The 21,828-nt window shown below is 52.4% G+C and overlaps 1 protein-coding gene across 1 annotated transcript in view; it reads right to left on the reverse strand.

Annotated features, from left to right (window-relative positions):
- SEL1L3 (SEL1L family member 3) overlaps positions 1 to 21,828 on the reverse strand; it is a gene marked incomplete at its 5' end in the record, with an annotated part of 115,866 nt that overhangs the window by 54,160 nt on the left and 39,878 nt on the right. Inside the window, 3 exons of the mRNA XM_055139986.1 lie at positions 8,230 to 8,370; positions 9,877 to 10,009; positions 13,310 to 13,442. Coding sequence (XP_054995961.1) covers positions 8,230 to 8,370; positions 9,877 to 10,009; positions 13,310 to 13,442 — 407 coding nt within the window. The remainder of the gene's footprint in view (positions 1 to 8,229; positions 8,371 to 9,876; positions 10,010 to 13,309; positions 13,443 to 21,828) is intronic.

Genomic DNA, 21,828 nt, shown 5'->3' on the forward strand with positions numbered 1-21,828 from the left:
GCCTGAAAGGGGACACGTCCGCCACTTGCTGAGCTGTGGACGAGGCCCAGCAGCCATCTCTACCCTGCTCCAAGGCAGCCTCGTCTACTCACTCCGGCAGCACCTCGGCCAGTCTCCTGGTCTCCGGGCGGCAGCGGGGTTCTCCTTTTACTCCCACAGTCCCAGGCAGCAAGGGCTGAAAAAATTCACCTTAGAAAACCAGTCAACTGTAGCCTTCTCTCATACCGAACAGTCTGGAAGCGGCCAGTGTTTGGTGGGGGCACGGTGAGGAAGGAGCCCCCCATCCACTGTGTGCGGGAATGTTGTTTGGTTCAGCCTCATGGAAAATAACACAGAGATCTACCCCCCAAAGAGGAACAGGCTCCCACGTGACCCAGGGGTACCACTGCCTGGCACCTATCTCCAAAGCACACAAACTTCAATTTGAAAGGATCTATGCACACCTACGTTTACTGCAGCATTTATTCCAACAGCCAGGACGTGCAAACAACTCAAATACCCAACCATGGGTGAACGAAGAAGTTGAGGTGTACACACAAGGGAATCCAGCTCTCAGGGAGAACAACATCGTGCAAGGTACCGCAACATGGACCGAAGCAGTGGTGATTGTGTGACGGAGTCGGAAGGAAAGGGACAAGTGCGGAATCATCGCTCTCCTGTGTGAGACGTGACGACGTACAGCAAGGCAGCAACAAAGCTGCGACAACGGGAGAACTGGCCCACACAGATGGGCTTGGCCGGTTGGAAGGGAGGGGCACCGGGGTCTTCGGGGGAGGGGGGTACGCTGGTGATGGGTGTGGGGCCAGAATCCCAGGAAATCACCATTAACAGAATTGTAAGTCACACAACCTCCATCAATAAAGTTTTTTAATAATTAAATTAAAAAACAAACAAACAAAAAAAAACTGTGTGGCCTTTCTGAGTTGCTTATTGGTTCCAGTTTGGGGGCCATACCCAGCAGTGCTCTGGGGATACTTCTGGTACAGTACTTGAGGGTAGGTCCTGGGGCACGCTCAGTGAGACCACACTGCCAGGTATCAAACCCGGGTCTCCTGGATGTGAAGTATGCGCTGCACCCCAGCCCTTTGGGACATCTCTTAAGCATATGAGGGGGAGAAGGTGTGGGGAGGATGGGAGAGTGAGTGTGTGTGTGTGTGTGTGTGTGTGTGTGTGTGTGTGCATATGAAAGAGAGACAGACAGACAGAGAGAGACAAAGACACACGCACACAGAGAGAGATCAAACCCAGGACCTGATAAATGTAAAGCAAGCGCTCTATTGCCAAGCCACAACATAAAATGCAACTTAGAAAAAATATCCAACAATGCAGGCTTGAATAAAATAAAAGCAGAAGTGCCTGCTTTGAAAGCGAATACTCTCAAATTCTGAAAAGCGAGGTGTGTATGCAGACAATGCTTCAGCCCCAGCTCTCTGCAGAGTGCACACACACTCCCCTTCCCGACAGCGCCCGCAGAGTCTGACCCTCAGCTCTTTTTCAAATTAACCCCCATCACGAGTGTCTTCCTTGGGGCTGTCAGGCACCCGTTCTTGCTAGAACTTCTACAGATTTCACTAACCTTTCCGGTACAGCCCCCTTTTCCAACCAGTTTTCTATTTTTAGACTCTTGAGTTGCTTCTACTGGGTCTGCCGGAACCAGCAGTGCAGCCGGGCATGGCTTTGAACATTTCCCTCTTCTCTCGTGGGTCTGGCTGAATAACACCCCCCTCCCTTTTGCAAGGAGAAGAGAATTCCACATCCCAGCCAAGCAGGGACACTGGGCCATAACTGCCAGGGAGCTGCCAAAGGAAGCCGACCCCTTCTTCCTCGCATATTTACTTTTAGATTGGCATCTGCACGCTGGCCCTGGGCGCACACCCCCAGCAAAGCCGCCTTCACATCGTGTTAATGATTCATCCCACCTCACCTGCTCTGCCAAACGTCGAAGGGAGATGAAGAGTTTTGCCTGAGTAGCCGTGGACACAGGCTTTATGGGCTCAGAGGAGACCAGAGACTCCAAACCAAATGAAGCTCCAAATGAAACACTTGCCCTGCTGACCCCTGGCACCAAACCCCAGAAATCATTAGTGAGGAGGCCCAGGGAGCCGGGGCTGCAGGAGAATGGGAAGAACCGCAAGATGCAGTCACAAAACTCCAATCCTCAGCACAAAAAACACCTTCTCAGATGGAAAGGAGGCAGGCCCCATTATTCCCTTTACATATTAAAATTCTTAACTCTCTCCAAACATTACCCATCCTGTTTTTTTCCCCCTCCACAAAAGAATCCCAACAATTTTCTGCAGTAGTGAGTATAGCAATAATAATAACAAAAGAATAAAAATCTACAGCATTCTTTAAAGGCTGGATTCCAACTGAGCCCCGCCAAGCCAGAAGCCTGATGTCAGTGTAAACCAAGTCCCCTTCAATCCCTGAAAGGAAATGGTTAATTTCACCCATCTGGTTTAGCGCATGCACTTCCTCCTGTTGATCTGTAACTAAAAGGAATGCCTGGTTTATGGAGATTAATGGGAGCATGAAAAACAAACAAAACGGAAGGAGCCATTTTCCTATTTTCTTTCTTCTGGCACCAGAAGGGAAAGAAACCGAAGGTCCCCATCATTTTCCCAGGCACAGGGCAGAGTTTCTGCTACCCTCCTTTCCCTTCTGACCATCAGCAGCCTAAGGTCACCACTGGTATGCCCATCACCGAGAGAGGGAGAAAGGGAAAGAAGCAGAAAATGTGAAGGTGGCCGCTACTGACGGGGCTGGACTGGACATCTGATTGAGCATTCAGAAGGAGAAAGGGAAACTCATTCTTGGTGAGCGGAATCGGGCATCAATAGGAAAGTCATTTTAAGTTCCAAGCTTCCAAAAGGTGCCATGCATCCAAAGCAGAAGTTTGAAAGGGGCGGGGAGCAGGGAGAGGGAAGGAGAAAATGTCACTTAACTGGAAAAGGAAAGATCATCAGCAAGTTTACTAGTTAGAAGAAAACCAGGGGCGTCCTCATCTGCATTCTGATCCTGCTCGCCCCCGGTCTACAGACTCAAGGAGTGGCCCGCTCAGTTCTTTCTCAGAGCTACCTGTACTTGTCAGCTGTGCCGGGGTTCCTGCTTGACACATGTCATCTACCTCCCTCCCTCCCTCCCTCCCCCCTCCTTCCTTCCTTCCTTCCTTCCTTCCTTCCTTCCTTCCTTCCTTCCTTCCTTCCTTCCTTCCTTCCTTCCTTCCTTCCTTCCTTCCTTCCTTCCTTCCTTTCCCTCCTTCCTTCCTGCCTTCCATCCATCTTTTCCTTTCTTCCTTCCTTCCTTCCTTCCTTCTTCCCACCTTCCTTCCTTCCTTCCTTCCTTCCTTCCTTCCTTCCTTCCTTCCTTCCTTCCTTCCCTCCTTCCTTCCTTCCTTCCTTTCCCTCCTTCCTTCCTGCCTTCCAGCCTTCCATCCATCCCTTCCTTCCTCCTTCCTTCCTTCCTTCCTTCCTTCCTTCCTTCCTTCCTTCCTTCCTTCCTTCCTTCCTTCCTTCCTTCCTTCCCCCTCTTCCTCCCTGCTTCTTTTAGGATTTTCCTCACTTTTCTCTCTAGGCAGAGGAGTCATACGTAGCTCCTTCCTGTTTTCTTCCAGGTGTCTGTGCAGAGTTCTGAGGCAATAGCATACATTTCTTAAATAAGAGGAGCAATAAAGGTGGCGGCATATTAATAAACAGCGGGGGGTGCCTCTCCAAGCTGGTGGCGCCCTGGCCGTGGGGGTGTCGCGGCATCTCTGCCACTTCCAGGCGCTGCGCTGACGAGTCTCCCGAGAAACGGGCTAGTGCAGGCGAGGAGGAGTCAGAGACCCCGCAGCGCTCATCAGCCAGCAAGGCCTGGCTGGCAGGTCTGGCAGGGGCCCAGCCCGGGGCAGGCGTCGTGCGGCTGCCCGGAGCCAGGTGGTGTCTGCGCGGGAGGGGGCGCCCTGCCAGGGCCTGCCGTCTCCAGCACACTGGCCCTGCGCGCGAGGCACAGCAATGAGCTCGCGGGCCCGTCCAGGACTGACAAGGCAGAGGCGGGGCTGGGGCACATGTCCCGAGGACTCTCCCAGGCCCTGTGACCCCTGCCTGGCCGCCCGGCCTGTGTGACCACCCCCTTCCCTCCAGCCCTGCCTGCCCCCCGAGCCGCACCCCTCCTCTGAGGCCAGAGGCCAGTCAAAGGCCTCCCGAGACTGGTCTTCACTCAAGGAAGATGGGAAGGAGGGACAGAGGGACGGAAGGATGGACGGAGAGGAGATGGAGTGGGCGGCCCACCGCAAGGCCGGCAGGCGGGAAGCGCCCCCCCACATACACACTCACTCAAAAGCCCAAATGCTAATCGGGCCATTTCTATGCCTGGCAGCCGCCCTGGTCCCAGGGAATTGGAGGTTCCCTGGGAAACGACACGAGGCAGGGGTGAGGGCTATCACAGTACATTCCCCCGCTCCCCACAGCTTCCTGGGCAGCGGAGCTCATGCTGGATTCCGCCCAGAGCCCAGAGGGGGCCCCAGGGCAGCCCGGATTATTAATCCAGTACCCAGCTGGGAGCACCTGACACAGAGCAGTGGCCCCAAGTGCCCAGGGCTGTTCTGCCACCTCTCCACACCCTGGAGCTGCCCCCTCAGCCCCAAGTGTACCCCACTCTTGCATTCCAAGGCAGGCTGGCTTCGGGAGGCGGGACCAGGCCCTGGTGCCTGGAGAGGCTGCCAGGGGCCAGGGCCGGGGAGAAGCTGCCTTTCAACCCCCCCCCCCCCCCCGCCCCAAGTCAACAGCAAACACAGGGAGGGTGTGAAGTTTTGTTTGTTTGATTTCACGGAGACAGTATTTTAAAAAAATCAAGAAGTACATCTATGTGGACTGGAGCAATAGCACAGCAGGTAAGGTGTTTGCCTTGCATGCAGTCGACCCAGGGTTGATCCCTCCGTCCCTCTTGGAGAGCCCGGCAAGATACCGAGAGTATCCTGCCCACACGGCAGAGCCTGGCAAGCTCTCCGTGGTATATTTGATATGCCAAAAACAGTAACAACAAGTCTCACGATGGAGACGTTACTGGTGCCTGCTCGAGCAAATTGATGAACAACGGGACGACAGTGCTACAGTGCAGTGCTACATCTATGTGGTGGTAGTGACTGTGGTAAGATTTGGTGGTACTTGTTTGGTGAGTGAATCGGGGGGTGGCTCCTACTGTCCTGTCCTCTGTGGCTCTCATGATTGGGGTCCTCTCTCTGTGAACTGCCCGCTGCCTTCCTCCAGCTAGAATTCCCAGCAGCAAACTGTCGGCCCTAGGGGCTGATCTCGGATGCGAGAAATGTCAGAGGGCAAGAATGTGCTCCTTAAGTCTACGAAGCAGGGCCAGACCGAGCCGCCTGGCACAGCGGGACACAAAAAGCAGGACGGTCCTTCTTGACTCGCAGCCACTTCCGGCGGGAGGACCGAGGAAGGGCCGGCAGATGGAGAAGCAGGAACGGCTATAGATATCATATCACGCTTCTTTTTATAGGAGGGTAGAACCGCTCCCAGAATATTCACCACAGAGCAGGGGGCGGGGGGGAGCGGCGAGGGTGGGGGTGCACACTGGGCAGGCACAAGGCTCCGAGTCTGACCCCTGGCACGGCATCGCCCCGTGACCAGAGGATGTGAACTGATGTTCTTAACCTGCCACTGACAAACCTACGAGGCTGTGTGCTTCTCTCAGCCTTGCTTTAGAACCCGGGCTGCAGGCCTGACCTGGACTCCCAGGCGAGCCTCCTGCCACAGCAGCGGGCCGGGCGGGGGTGGGCTTTAGTGGGAATGGGGTGCTCACCCTCTGCAGAAGCCTAGAAAAGTGGGGGCTAATGGCAAAGCATGAGGTGAGGTGGATTCTGGGGCGTCTCCTGCTCCCTCCCGCTCACACACCTCAGGAGTTGGCAGCGATGGCGGGAGGCATATGGTTGGGTCCCTGAAGATGGCAGAGCCAATGGGACAGGTGGCACCCCTGGGGATGCACCCCTGGCACATGTCTAAGCAGACTTGGCACTGCAGGGCCTTGCCTGGCTGGCGTGGCACAAGCAGGAAGCCCTGAACTGGCAAACCTGGGTGTGGGGGACGGGAATCCTCCTTCCTACCAGGATGGGGGGGTCAGGAGGTTGGAAATGTGTCACTTATTCTATGGCCCCTGTCCCACGAGGCTTGAACCTGAAGGTCTCCAGGACTGGGGGTGTTTAATCAGATTCCATCTCCACAGAGGATAAAAATCACTCCGAATTCTTATAAACAAAACTCCTGAGCTGTAAAATTAGCAGGGAAACATTCTTCTTGAGAGTATCTGCTTGAGCCAGAACGAATGCTCTGTGAGTGATTCACTCCTCTCCCCCATCAGCAGAACTATATTTAAATACGACCAGAAATCTCAATCCCACCCCCCGGTGCTGACGACTGAGCTCAGCGGACAGGAAATGACAGGGCCCGGGGCTGGGCGGGGCTGGGGGTCCCGCGCCCCAGCACTCAGCAAGCCCTGCGGAGCCTGATCTGCTCTCTCTGGGTCCCAGTCAGGTCCCCTAACTCCGCCCCCCCACCGGCCTCAGAAACCCAGACTGACCCCCCCTCCCCGACTGCTGCCCAGGGCTCTTCAGCACGTCCCTGTCCTGTGCCTGGCCAAGCCCTTCAGGATACTGGCTGAGTGCCAGGCACACTCATCTCCCTCCAGCCACGGGGGCCGCTGTATGTTATGAAGAACCCTGCTCGGGTGCTACCTTGGCCTCCAACACCACCCCCATACCAAACTGCTTATCTGCAAATATCCATGAACTCTTCAAGACTCAATCTGATATCATCTCCTCCAGGAAGCCTTCCCAGACCACTTCCTTTCTTTAGGTCTCCCTGAATTTCCACAGCCTTTAGTCAAATACATCATCCGTGTTCTGCTTCTTTCAAGACCCCTGCCCCACCCCCCACATGAAGGGCAGGGAACGTGCTAGTTTACTAGCTCTGAGTCTAGCCTAGTAACTGAGCAATACCTCAGTCAGCATCCAGTGAAGAAAAGGAGAACTAGGGACCCCAAGCTACAATACAGTGGGCAGGACGCCTGCCTCGCCAAGCCTGGGTCCCCCAGCACCAGGCACATGTACGGTCCCCTGAGCCCCACCAGGAGTCATCCTTGAGCTCAGAAGCTAGAGGAAGCCCTCGGCACCATCAGGTGTGGCCCCCAAACAAACAAACAAACCAGCAAACAAAAAAAAAAAACAGAAAAGGTGAGCTAGGCTTTATGACTTGAATTCTTTCAGTGGTCATCTGGCGGGGGTGGGGGGTACCCTGGAAACAATAAAATGCATTCCCAAACACTTGCAGGGGCATCACCAGTCTCAGCATCCCGGCCAGCTGAGCACCTCCAAGGCCTTTCCTGCTTCCCACACACTGACTTTGACACCCCTCATGGCCCTGCAGGCTGGGGAAGTCGCCCAGCAAACCTGGAGGCCAACAGGCCTGGGGTGGTTGGCTGCGGTCAGAAGGAGCCACTGGTTTCAAGCCTCCCATCAGGCTCTTGAGTACAAGGATTACCTTGAGGGACCCAAGATGCACAGTGCAGCAGGCAGGGGGGCATAAAACAGACAGAGCTGGGCTGTGGCCAGACCAGGGTCCCACACCAACCTCCCTCCCCAGGGATGGATGCAGGCCCAGCATAGCCAGATCTCTGGTTTTTTCCAGAAAAGCGAGAAATTTGCTTTTTTTTTTTTTTTTACATAACCAAGCTTGATGCTGGTAGCTCATTTTCTTGTTAAACGGACAATATCCTCTTGTGCCAAACCATCTGCCATCGGGGGCCAGTTCTGGCTGCAGGATGCCCGTTGGTGGCCTTGGCTTGCTACGAAGAACCGCTTGAGTGATTCCTAAATTTTAGCTTTTGTATTTAGAGTCGGTGTAGAAACACAGGGGTGAGAGGTGATCAGCTGAAGGCAGTCTTTAAATTTGAGGGGAAGCTCGGAACGCGAGGGTCAACACTAACTTGGAGGCATCATCGATCACCAAAGAGGAACGCAGGGCACGGGTGATGGCTCAAAGGGTCAGAGCACTTGCTTTGCACAACGGAAGCCCTGGGTTCCATCCCCTGCACCACATGGATTCAGACTATGGCAAAGAACCAGGCAGGGAGTAGCCCTGAGCAGTATCAAAGGTCTCCCCTCCCTCATCCCCCCCAAAAAAAATCTCTTAAGGAAAAATGCATAGAACAGGGGCCAAAGGCCAGGCAAAGACTCCGTACCCGCCAGGAAGTCCATGTCCAGCAAGGCCTGCAAGAGAGCGGGATGCTGTTCTCGAAGGCCCTTCTCCCAGGGGAAGGCTCTGCAGGTGGACAGTCCGCTGTACCTGCGCCTCAGGTCCAGGTAGGAGTTCTGGGGTTCACCTGTAAGGAGCACAAGAGAGCACACACACCTCCTCAGGAGAGAGAAGGACTCCCCGCTCTGAGTCACTTCCTCCTCCGAAAAGGAAGTCGAGCTAAGAGGTCAGACTCAAACTCGACTGAGCGTTGGTTTGGGCGCACAGGGGATTTGGAGTTGGCTCCGATGCCTTTGCCTCGAGGTCACAAAATCAAAGCCAAGATCCCGGGGAAGGGTGCCAACGCGGCTGATGGCTGTTGAATAATTCTACAGAATGAGCAGCTGGCCTTGGACCAGTCCCCAGGAGGCCAAAATCTAGGCCATTTTGTTGGCAGTGTGAGTTGAGGAGCAAAGCGCGGGGACCCCCAGGGAGACGAAGCGGTGGAAGATGTTAGGGACTCATCATCAGCCCCCCAAACAGATCAGCATGCAAGGCTGGCCTCGGGGAGTGTGTCCTGAAATTACATCCCCGATCACGATCGGTTTCTTTCCTGTTTGGGATATTACTATTCCTATATCTCCTCCCTCTCTTCTGACAGCATCGTATTTTCTGGATGATTCAGCGGTGAGAGCAGCAGCTGGGGACCAGTAGAGTTTCTCCTTAAATGGAATCTCAAAAGTGCGGCTTTTCCACCCTTACCTAGTCCCCCATCTCAAAACACTTCCTGGGTCCACTGACCAAGAGCCCTACTGAAAGGTGGGGTTTGTCCAAGACACCTCCCAACCTCCACCGTCTGGAACAGGAAGTTCCTGTCCACCAATGGTTAAGCCGGGAGCGGAGCAACAAAGGACCAATTTGCTTTGGCGAATGGCAAAGGCCCCACAGGAATTTTCTTTCCAGAAGGAGCATATGTGACTAACGTTAGTGCCACCTTCTGAGATCCTCAGCGCAGAGATATTTTAAGTGCTAGATTCGAGCTGGAAACTGGAGGACAAGACAGGACCGTGCTTTAAGAGCGATACCCAACACCACCAGGGTGAAAGGGGCCGCGGCATGTAGGGGTGGACAATCTCTTTGAGATGCCTTCTGCTGCAATTGCTGATGCTTCCAGAATGAGTCAGTTCCAAGGATTCAAAAAAAAAGCAAGCAGAGAGCCCCAAACAGCAAAGACATTGCTCCACATTTCTGGAAGCTAATATTCAGATATTAATGGCCCAAGACCAAAGCATACCGATGGGGAAACCATTTCTAATGATTAATTTATTTCCCAGTTCATTTTTGTTTTCCCAGACTGGCCCAAGATCCCGTTATGGATGGAGAATAATGTAATGCAAAGCTCCAAACACTCTCGTTGGCATTCTGAAACTCAGCCACATATGGTGGGGGCAACGAGGCAGGCTGGGTGCTCGTTGGCTGTCGGTCTCGCTGGAATCCGGTTAGAATGCACACTTAAACTTACACCTGTCTGGGCCGGACAAGGAGTTCAGACTTGTCAGCCAGGAACTATTTTAGCCCAGCTAGGAAGAAGCCGAACGTGCTTTGCTACAAACTCTTGGAGCTAAAAATGGCTCTCCTGAAGGGCATTACTTACATGCTTCTGGGCTTCCGTGCCACGGCTGTCCCGGGGATGTATACACGGACACTATTTCTCGAACCTCTGCACACTTTTCATAATAGAGCTGGATTTCTTCAGCAAGTTGCTTCTCGAGGAGGGGATTAAGAATCTAGGAGGCAATCAGAGGAACCAGGGACTTCCAGCACCCAGCAGTGCCAGGGAGGCTGTACGGGAGGGGAGTTCCCTCCCTGCTAATATCATCAGGCTTTGCCCAAGGATGGTGGTCCCGGCTGGCATGTGCAAAGGAAGAGAGCTACAGTAGTTTTCACCCCTTTATCCCAAGGGACACATTCTAATCTGTGGAGACTGCCGAGCCCGAAGTATACTGTTGTTCCCCCCTATATATCAAAGGTTTCCAAAATAATTTGGCCAATCAGGAAAAACAAATTACACAGTGTTCCTTTGGTATTCTACCTCCTTTATGCAAACAAAGTACTCCCTCCCCCCCCTCACCCCATTGCACCCATTGGCTGTTGAATAATTCTACAGAATGAGCAGTTGACCTTGGACCAGTCCCCAGGAGGCACCCCTGGAGTGCATGCAGCCCCTCCCAGATTATTCTGGGGGGGAGGCAATATTACCCACTTTGAGAAATACTTTTAACATGGACACCATAATGAGGTTTAATTCATATGGCAGACACAGTATGAGGTTAACAGCAATACCTAATAATAAAGTCGCATGATTGTAGTCATGTAAGTTATATAATGGTGGTCTCTCTCAAAATATTTTCATGCATGTGCCATTATCAGCCACCACTGGACCTCAGGAAACTGAGAGAACCACAGAAATCCGGAAATTAAAGGCATTAACGGGAACACAACTATGCCCCGGGCTCAGCTCTGCCAGCTCTGGTCCCCTCTTGCTTTTGGGGGGCACCACCCCCACAATGGCACTTCTTTGGGGATAGCCACCCCCCGGCTGTGCCCAGAGCTTACTCCTGTTTCTGTGTTCAGAGCTCACTCCTGGTGGTCTCAGGGGATCAGATGGAGTGTCAGGCATTGAACCCACTTGCAAGGCAAGTGCCCTACCCATTGTACTATCACTCAACCCTCGTAGCTGTTCTTAAACATCAGGACTAGATAGACACCAGGCTGCCACCACTTCCTCCCCAAGGCTTCTTGGCCATTTACCCAGTCCAGATCACATCCTGGTGTCCCTCACTGTCCAAAGCCACACGAGTCCATCTGACAGTGCCACCTGCGTGAGCCTGGGCAACTCTCTCCTGTATGCCCGATGCTTACTCCACCCCTGGTCAGGTCTGGGCCCCCCTAAACATCCACCCTCACCCCGTGTCCCTGTGGATGTTACTGCCTCAACTTTCAAACTCCAAGCTGACCAGGAAAGAAAAGGGGGGTCCCCCCAACACTCCCTGGGACTCTCCTGCTTTGGAAAGCAGGCCTGGGCTAGAGCAGGGGCTACGTCCATGCTGCAGCCCACAGGCGGGTCAGGCAACGGTTGCAGTGGCTCGCAAACAGCAGGGACGGCTGGAAGGGCTGAGTGCATGTTTCTCGGGCCAGAGCCTGGACTCTGATCCCTGACACTGCTTGGTGCTCTGAGCACTGATGGGAGCACTCCCCCTACTCCCAAGCAGAGACACGAGTAGCCCCAGAGAACCACCAGGTTTGACCTAAGCCCCCTCCAGCTCCTATAATTTAAAAAAACAATCAAGCAGAACGCCAAATGTTCTGCTTGAGCGGGGTATGCAGTCGCAGGAAAATCAAACTGTTTGTTTGCTTGCAGGAGAAATTTGAGGAACTATTACAATATATAAAATATTACAATATATAAGAACCACCTTAAGTCTTCATTTCCATATCCATAGAGGTAGATTTGATACAATGGCACAACAATTAAGCTGTAAAGGGCTGGAACAATGGTACTAGGTATTTGGGTAGTGGACAGGGCAGTAGGGTTTGGCTGGCCTGGATTTGATCCCCAGCACCCCATATAGTCCCCTGAGCCCCACCAGGAGTGATCCAGTGCAGAGCCAGGAGTAAGCCCTGAGCACCGCCAGGTGTGGCCCCTAAACAAACAAACGAAATCTTTAAAAATCTATTTGAAAATGTAGTATGCACAAAGGAGGCCCACAGTTGGAGCTCATGCATCGTCTGTATAGGTCTATCTGCCATGTGTGTGCTTATGTGTGGGTACGCACACAGAGCACGTCCACTTCCTGACGTTAAATCAAGTGCCTATTGTGACCCACCTTCAAAAACAATTCTGAGGGGCTGGACTGGTAGGACAGCATCTTTGCCTTGTACAACACACAGCTGGCCCAAGGTTCAATTCCATTCCTGGCACTTCAAATGGTGCCCAGAGCCCACCAGGAGTGATCCCTGAGCACGGAGGCAGGAGTCAGCCCTGAGCACCACTGGGTGTGGTCCCCAAACCAACCAACAAACAAAAGAACTTCAGGTGGTTTGGAGGCAGCGTGCATGTGGCTGGGCGGCAGAGCCTCAGTCCCGCACGTTTAGGCCCTGGGTCGACTCCCCAACACCTCCCCAGGGCAGCAAGTGCCTGCCCCCAGGGCCCAGTGCAGGGCACTGACAGCCCCAGGAGGGAGAGGGAGAGCACCAACGTGCAAGCCCTGACCCCGGCAGAGAGCAGGGCAGGCGGCTGCTGCACCAGCGCGGCTCCTTCCTCCCTTCCGCGGGAGTCTCCGCATAAGTCTCGCGAGAGGGGCTGCAGGACGCACCCGCAGGCTGGAGGCTGCCCTAGTTTCCCTGATTGACTTTGCAGCACGCACTCCACAGGGCAGCAGCAATGAGGGGACGTTCCCTGGGACAGGATTCCCCAAACCTGCATCCCCGGGGGGCCCCCAAACAGTCGGAGAGAGCCTCCCCCTCCCTCCCCCGGGTGGCCCGCCTCCCCCAGCCCTGCAGCTGCAGCATCCTGCCTGCCAGGTGGACGGTTCCCTGCCCGCCGCTGGGCTGCAGACCCACCCGGCGCCAAGCCCTCCGCAGTGCCAGGGCGCAGGGGGGCCCTGGGCGCCTTACGGAAGGGCGCCCGGGGGGAAGCCAGAGTGCCCTCGGCCAGAGCGTTTCCTCCTCTGGTACTTGCAATAACAGCATCGAAAAGCAGCCTTACCAAATAACTAAGATTCTCGGCTTTCATTAACTTAATCACTGGATAGGCAACAGCCTGATAAAAATCTACTCTATAATTAAGCTAGTAGTTATTAAAACAGAGGAAGTAAATGGTTTCCATTTTATGAGCAGTAAATGAACCAAATGTGAACAGAAATCTATTATCGCGTTTGCTGCAGGAAAAGCCTCCGTATTAATTATGTCTGATGACAGCCCGTGTGAGGTCAGATCATTTTGTTTACGCTGGGTGCCAAGCCAAGTCACCAAGGAGCCCCCCTCCCAACCCCCCAAACGCGTCCTCCTGCACCCCTTTAGCTCACCTGTGCAGGATGCAGCGCTCGAAGGCGATAGTACTTCAGGGGTCCGAAAAAACCCTCAATGCCGGCCACATACCTGCTCCCTCCAATAATGAAGTAGCCGGCAGTGTCGTTGTAATAGAAATCCTCCCGGAAGCTGGGAAAACACAAAGCAGAAAGGGAGCCCCGGGCTGGTGAGGCTCCAAACAGCACCTCAAACATGCAGGTTCCCTGCCACTGAGCCACATCCCCGGCCTGCAAGCAGAGCTTTGTTGGCTTTGTATATTGGAGGGCCACCCTGGCAGTGCTCAGAGGCGTCTCCAGGCTTAGTGCTCAGAGGGCATTTTAGGGGTGCTCTAGGGACCACCAAACCCAAGGCTCCGGCTACAAAGCACCTGCGCCAGCCCTTTCTTTACACCAGCTCCCGAGCTCTGGAGCCAGATTTGTTGTTGTTGAATCACTGTGAGATACACAGTTACAAAGTTGCTCATGACTGGATTTCAGTCATACAATGTTCCTCACCCCACCCTTACCCATGCAGGTTTCCTGACACCAATGTCCCCAATTTCCCTCCCACCCACCCCCACTCACCTCAGCCAGCCTCTATGGCAGTCTCTCTGTCTCTCTCTCCTGCCCTCCCTCTCTCTGTCTGTCTCTGTCTCTCTCTCCCTCCCTACCTCTCTCCCCTCTCTCCCTCCCTTTCTCTCTCTCACTCCCTCTCCTTCTCTCGCTCTCCCTCCTTCCCTCCCTCTCTCTTTCTCTCTCCTCTTTTAGACACTGCGATTTCCAATCCTATTACCGAAAAGTTATCATGCATATCACGTTATTTTCTTTCAGCACTTAGTTCTTGTCCAGAGTGATCATTTCCAACTATCATTGTCACAGTGATCCTTTCTCTGTTCTAACCGCACTCCCCCACGCCTCTCGCCCCTTTGTGGCACGCTTCCTACCATGGACCAGCCCTCCTGGCCCTCATTTCTACTGTCTTTGGGTATTACTCTTACACTGGTTTTTTTTTTTGGGGGGGAGTATTTTATTTTTTATGCACTCTGCAAATGAGTGCAGTCATTCTGTCCGTCTCTCTCCTTCTGACTCAGCATGATGTTCTTCATGTCCATGTGTACATAAGCAAATTTCATGACTTTTTCATGACTTTTCCCTAACGGCTGCATACCATTTCATTGTGTACAGATTTTGTTGTTGTTGTTGTTGTTAAAGATTTTTCGTGGGCCAGAGAGATATTATAGAAGGTAATGCACTTGCCTTCCATGTGGTCAACTTGGGTTTGATCCCCAGAGCCCCATACGATCCCCTGAGCACTGCCAGGAGTGACCCCTGAGAGCAGAGACAGAGGAACTGGTCTAGGATGCCAACTCTGTTACTAATTTGCTGTGCAACCTTGGACCCATGGTTTAGCCCCTCTGAGACATTTTCTCCTTAGTGGTGTGACAGTTGGGTTAAGAGGACTGAATCAAAGGTAAAGTCCTACTGGGACCATCTGAGTGCCTGGTCCACTGTCACTATTCAGTATATCAGCTGCTAGTTGGTGAATCAGCAGAACCACTGGAATTTGCTGGAATTAACTAGAAATTCTGGGGCTGGAGTGATAGCACAGCGGGTAGGGTGTTTGCCTTGCACGCGGCCGACCCGGGTTCAAATCCCAGCATCCCATATGGTCCCCTGAGCACCGCCAGGGGTGATTCCTGAGTGCATGAGCCAGGAGTGACCCCTGTGCACCTGTGCATTGCTGGGTGTGACCCAAAAAGCAAAAAAAAAAAACAAAAAAAAAAACTAGAAATCCTTTGTCACAAAGAGGCAAAAACCATGTTGTATGGGTAGCTGGTAGCTGCAGAGGAAAAGGGATTGGTTCCAGTTGTAGGGAAGGGGGCCACCCCCAGTAGTGCTCAGGGGTTACTTCTGGCTCTGCACTAGGGGATCACTCCAGGCAGGTTTGGGGACCATATAGGATGCTGGGGATAGGATCTGTGTTGGCCATGAGGAAGCAAACGCCTACCCACTGTACTATGGCTCTGGCCCCATGGAACAGTTCTTACTCGGGACAGAGGATGTGCTCAGACGCAGGGCACCTGACCTGCAGGCACTGGACTTCAAGTTCAAACTCCTGTACACATCCACACGCCACAAGCTGCCCAAGGGCTCTGCCATTTGGGATTCCCAGTGCCACAGCAAAAACACATGCTATACAAGTGGATCAATATGGAAAGTAGCATGTTGAATGAAATGAGTCAGAAAGAGACAGACATAGAAAGATTGCACTCATCTGTGGCATATAAAGTAGCAGAATCGGAAACTAACACCCAGGAGTAGCAGAGATAAGGGCCAGAAGATCTGCCTCACAGCTTGGAAACTGGCCTCACGTGCTGGGGAAAAGGCAGCTGAGATAGAGAAGGGAACACCAAGTAGAAGATGTTGGGGAGGACCCACTCAGGTTGAAAGCTGTGTACCAAAAGTAGACTATAGACCGAACATGAAGGCCACTCAATACCTCTATTGCAAATGACAACATCCAACAGGAGAGAGAACAAAAGGGAATGCCCTGCCACAGAGGCAGGGTAGGGTGTTGGGGGATGGGGTGGGGGTGGTGGGAGGGATACTGGGAACACTGGTGGAGGAGAATGGGCACTGGTGGAGGGATGTAAATGATCACTGTATGACTGAAATGCAAACATGAAAGTTCATAAGTTTGTAACTGTACCTCACGGTGATTCACTAATAAAAAATTTTAAAAAGCCCTAAAAAAAAAACACAAAAGAAAACGAAACGAAACAAAAAACATATGCTAGGCAAAAAGATGGATCCCCGGCATCCCATATGGTCCCAAGCCTGCCAGGAGTGATTCCTGAGTGCAGAGCCAGAAGAAACACCCGAGCATCACCAGGTGGTCCCCCAAACATGTGATGTCTCTGGTCCACTGCAGCCAAGTGCTTGAGCCCCTAAACCATAAGTGTGTGATCCTGGGTCACTGCAGCAACAAAGGGACGACGAAGGGAGCGAGACATACCCTACTCAGAGTGAGGAGGAAGAGGCCAGAGCAAGGTCAAAGGGCGTGGCCAAAAATGAGAGGTCATCAGACAGTGTGTTGAAGTCTCCCCCTTTCAGTTAAGCCAGAGGAGTTGCTTCCACCATTTTAAATTTATTTCACCTTCCTTTGTTATTGTTGCTGCTGTTGCGACTAGGGTTGGCACACACAGAGCAGCAGTGCCCTGGCGCCCCCATCACACGCCTCTGTGTGTCGATGGGGGTGTCAGGCAGCATGAGGGACAGTGCAGGATGGAACTGGCGGCCCTGCCTGCCGGAGACGCACGGCCCCGGCACCACAGCCTGAACGCTCCATCAGCGACAAGTCTTTGTCTGTAAGCCGAGATGTGAACGAAACACTCAGAGGCGGTCCCCGCAGAATTGCTTATAGTCCTGGAAGCCCGGGAGTGGCTAAGGACCAGCCACACCCCTCAGAAGCCCTGCACAAGAGCCCTTTGAACCACACAGCTTGAAAAAGGAGCAAAGGATTCTGGGTACTGCCTGGAGAGTCTCCCAAATGCATTGGTCCGTGAAAATGAAAGAAAATTTAAATGCAGAACCAAAAGTTTACCTTCTACCCCAGAAATATGACGATGGATTTTTTTTTCTAAATTTTTGCATCAACATAAAATCTCTGGAGGTTCAAACAAAAGACTGATGAAAGTATATCCCCTGGTGGGGATTGAGGTGGGCACGGAGACAAAGCTAGATGCAAAACATCAAACTGCCTCCCTTTCCCTCTAGCCATCGCGCTTTTTATTCATTCATAGTAATATTTTTAAACCATCCTGCACTTCTCAGTATCACCCATTATCATTATTTTTCACTTGGTTTGGGCCAGTGCCCAGGAGGAACGGCTGGGGCCGGGGAGTGAACCCGGGTTTCCACATGCGAAACATACATTCCAGCCCTTGGAGCCACCTCAGATGTGGCCCCTCGTCTGTTTTTTCATTTGATTGTTGCCAGAGACCAATATCAGGCCCCACGCGTGCCAGGCAGGGGCTCCACCACTGCTCCACATCCCTGGGCCTAGTTCTGATGTCTCCTAAAACGCATCACTTTTATGACCCCTTTCGGAATAAAACAGGAGGTGTGAGGTTGTCCCCAAAGAACAACAGAGCCTTGGAAGCCGATATTTCCTCAGTGAAACAGAGCACGAAGGAAAGAGTAGACAGGGCGCGGTGCAGCCATCTGCTCCCGGGAAGGCGGTCAGGCGGGATTGGGAGCCTGGACGCGGACGGCAGATGGGAGCAGCAGGAAGGACCCAGGAAGCCGCAGCACCTGGGGCTGCAGAACAGACCCTGGCGCTGGAGACCCCGACTCTCAGCAGGTGTCCCTGGCTGGAGAGGGAACCAGGAGAGGCAGTGGATGCCCCCTGACCACCGGCAGACTTGGAAACACACCGGAGAGTCGCCAGACTGAGTGCCAGCGCAGCCAAGAGCGGGGCTCCCGAGGGCCAGCTTTCTTTCAAGAAGCACAGTCCTAAGTAGACGACAGACCGAACATGACGGCCACTCAGTGCCTCTGTTGCAAACTACAATACCCAACAGGAGAGAGAACAAAAGGGAATGCCCGGTCGCCAAGGCAGGATGGGGTGGTGGGAGGGATACTGGGAACATTGGTGGGAAAGAAAGGGCCCTGGTGGAGGGATGTAAACAAAATGCAAACATGAAAGTTCATAAGTTTGTAACTGTACCTCACGGTGATTCACTAATAAAAACTAAGAAAAAAAAAAAAGCGCGGGCTCTTCTCTCCCTTGGTGACCACACGCTGTTCCGAGAGTGCAGAACTGAGTTGTTTTCCAAGGCCTGAGAAAGACCAGCGCCGCGGTGGACAGGAAGGAAATGATGCCCCTGCAAGCACTCAGGGCAACTGCGGGGAAGACACGAGCCTGCTCACTTGATTGATCCCCACAACATGCGTGCATGCATTCGAGCATACCTGCGTGTGAGCGTGAGTGCGTGCGAGCGTGCAGGTGTACAGGTGTGCGCGCACATGTGCACACATTCTAACTATGCATGCATCTACACGTATGTGTGTACGGGAGTGTAAGAGAATGTGTGTGAACATGCACACGTACACACGTGTGGGTATGCGTGCATTACATGTGTGAGCATGCGTGCATGTGAATCTTGCTCCTAGCCAGGGTGATCTCCAGAGTCCTCTTATTTTTAACTGAAGATAATACGGAACCTCCCTCCTGGGCTGTTTTGGATTATCATATAAATTTCCCCACTCAATTTAAAACATTTTAGAACAGGGCCTGGCACGAAGCGGGCACCTTCACTGCTAGCTACATTTGTCACTATTAACCCAGCCCGCAGACTCTGCTGTCTTTTTAGTTCCAAGGCTTAGCAAGACGAAGATTTGTCTGTTCTCAAGCCTGTTGGTGCCAACTGTCTACTTCTTACAACCATACGACTTCATGGAATCTAATGCCATCCGGTAAAACATGGATGGTTAGTGGAAGCTAGGGTTTTTTTCCCCATAAAAATTAAGTTAAGAGCCAGGATGTGGCCGTGTGTTCCTCACAAACTTGAGGTCAAGTTTGGTTTTTTGTTTTAAGTTTTTAAGTGTCATTTAAAAAAATTTTTTTTGTATTTAGTCACTGTGAAATTACAAAGTTATTATTATTCATGACTGGGTTTGATGTGCCATGTTCCAGCACCCAATCCTTCGCCAGCAGCCACTTCCCTTCACCGATGCACCTCACAGTTGCTTCCCGCCCTGTTTTTACGAAAGGCACTTCTTTAAAAAAAATGCTCTTTTTGCATTGTGATTGCCAATAATGCGATAGGGTTTCACGCATAACATTTACCACCTTTCAGCACCAGCTCTCTCGGGCTGAACACTTCCCTCCACCAGAGTTTCCAGGTGCTCTCCCCCAGCCCGCCCACCCCACCCCTGCGCCACCAAGTGCATGTTTCCTACTGAGTACCAGTTCTCATGTTCTTTGTTTCCACTGCATTTGGGTATTTATTACCCCCCATTATGTTTCTTTGTATCCGCATTTTTAGCAGCCTCTCCTTACTTGTCTTCCCCAACGATTGGAAGCTTCTTTCAGGGTCAGGGGAATGAGACCTGTTGTTGTTACTGTTTTTGGCATATTGAAAACCCACGGGGAGCTTGCCAGGCTAAAATCTCAGGGCTGGGACAGATGAACAACGGGATGACAGTGATACAGTGATACAGTGTATCCAGAGTATGAGAAAGATCATTCCCTGTAGGTCTTTCTCCTCTGACTAATTTCACTCAGCACAATCCTCTCCGGTCCCTCCATGGAGCAGCAAATTCTATGACTATCTCTTCTGATGCTGAGTAATGTGCCTTTGTGTATACGTACCACAGTTCTCTATCCAGCCATCTGAGGCCGAGTTTGAACCCCAGCTCCACCACCATGTACCTAATCGGATCTCTGGCGCACCCAAAATAAATAGGCACCCACTCCGACAATACCAACAACAACAAAGTAATGTGTCGAATATTTGGGGTAAGGTCAGGGCGGCACAGTTACTTTTAAATGTGTCATGAAATTTGGTTAGCTGGGGAAATATTGGAGAAGGATGCGGGGTATCTCGGTGGCCAGGGAGGCCGCAGGGCCCTCCTTTGGAGAAACAAGTTGGAGGCCGTTTATGGACAATTACAGCGACTCCAGATTCATAAGCCATGAAAAGACCCTATCTAGGAATGCTGGCAATTGAGCACACATTTCTATTCCCAAATAAAAATAAAACACTTATAGGAGAAGGGAGAAGATTTGGAGAAGGGAGAAGATCTTGTTTTTGAATTTGTTTTGGAGCCGCACCTGACGATGCTCAGGGGTTACTCCTGGCCTTGTGCTCACCATTCCTGGTGGGCTTAAAATGCCAGGGACAAAACCTGGGTCAGCCGTGTGCAAGGCAAGTGCCCTACCCACTGTACTATGGCTCACGCCCCTGTTTTTTTTTTCCAGGAAGTATAGATTACATGGTCCTTATGATACCAGGTTACAAATTCAAGTTCTTTGAATGAATAATAGATTTCTCTAGCTGGGCTGCTTCCAAACACATCCATGCCTCTTCATTTTTCTCCTCTAAAACTCCCAGTGGCTGCACAAAGGCCAGAAGAGATGCCTTGTCATGGGCGTTGTCTGATGGCCATCAATTCTGCCGACACAGAAGTAGAGCTAAAATCCTTTAAAGCTCAAGCTGGTCCCTTCCCAGCCCTCAGACAGGCTGGCCAACTGTCCCTGCCCTTCCCTGGACGGAGGCGAGTGCCCCGGTCACTGCAGGGGCCGCAGTCCCAGAGCATCGCCCCACCCCTGCCCTGACAGACCGTGTCCCTCCACATCAGGCGTCAGCTCCAGGGCAGGGGCCTCTCGAAGGGGAGCTGAGAGCCTCAAGCAAGCTGTCCCCTCACCCCATCTGAAGTGTTTGGGCCAGGCACTGCATTCCAAGGCATTTCTTATTTTCTCAAGCCATGCCATTTCTATCCTTGCCAACATCCACTACAATGTGCCATGTTAAATTTATTTCTGAATGTAAATCTCTGTCTCCAAAAACACAAAAACAAAATTTTCAAAAATGTGGAAAGTGATCTGGGGGAGTGAGAGAGAACTGCAGGGGCGGGCACGTGCTCTGCATGCAGGGGTCTAGGTTGGCTTGATTATGGGGGATGGGGCAACACACCAGTGGTGCTCAGGGCTTACTCCTGGCTTTGTGCTCAGGGATCACTCCTGGTGGGCTCGGGGGACCAGATGGGGTTATGGGGATCGAACCTAAGACAGCCACGTGCAAGGCAAATGAGAAGCCCAGTTTTATTGCCAGAAACAAACAGTCCTCTGAGCACCCTGGGGAGTGACCCCCACCCTGACCCCAATCACTAAGTCAGGAATAGCTCTAAAGCACTGTCCAAAAAGTAAAATAAAATTTAAAAAAGGGGCAGGGGGTGTGGCTCAGTGGTCGAGGACATGCCTTATGCATGGAAGATCTCAGTTTGATTCCTCACATGGCAAAGGAAAAAAAAAAAAAGCGTGTCTTTCTCTGTTTGACATTTCTTCCAGGAAGATTGGGACCGCCTGTGAGGTCTGGGCTCATCAGCACTGTGTCTGTTATCACAGACGAATGACAATGCGGGGAGTGAACAAATGACTGAAGAAGGAATGATGGAACGAATGACTGAATGCTCTGCAGATCCGGAGCTCATTACTTGTCACCTTGTGTCACCAGGACCCTTCCATCCTTGCGTGGCGCTGCACTTCCTAACGCCGTGCCACGGCTCTGCCTGCAACACCTTTGTGGGCTCACACGTATCGTTATGTTTACAGGACAAGAACAAATAAAACAGGAGGCTTCAAGGGCGTCCCCGGGATCTCCTTTAGCCATCCGAAATGTCAGTATTTGGCTCTTGGCACGGCTCAGGCTGGAAGGGGGCTGCAAATGTCTGCCCGGGGAATGCCAGGGGGCCTGCACTGACCTGCGGGGGGCGGTGCTGAGTGAGCTGATCCCCGAGAGTGCAAAAGGGCA

This window comes from Sorex araneus, chromosome 5 (assembly GCF_027595985.1).
Source record: "Sorex araneus isolate mSorAra2 chromosome 5, mSorAra2.pri, whole genome shotgun sequence".
Lineage (NCBI taxonomy): Eukaryota > Metazoa > Chordata > Mammalia > Eulipotyphla > Soricidae > Sorex > Sorex araneus.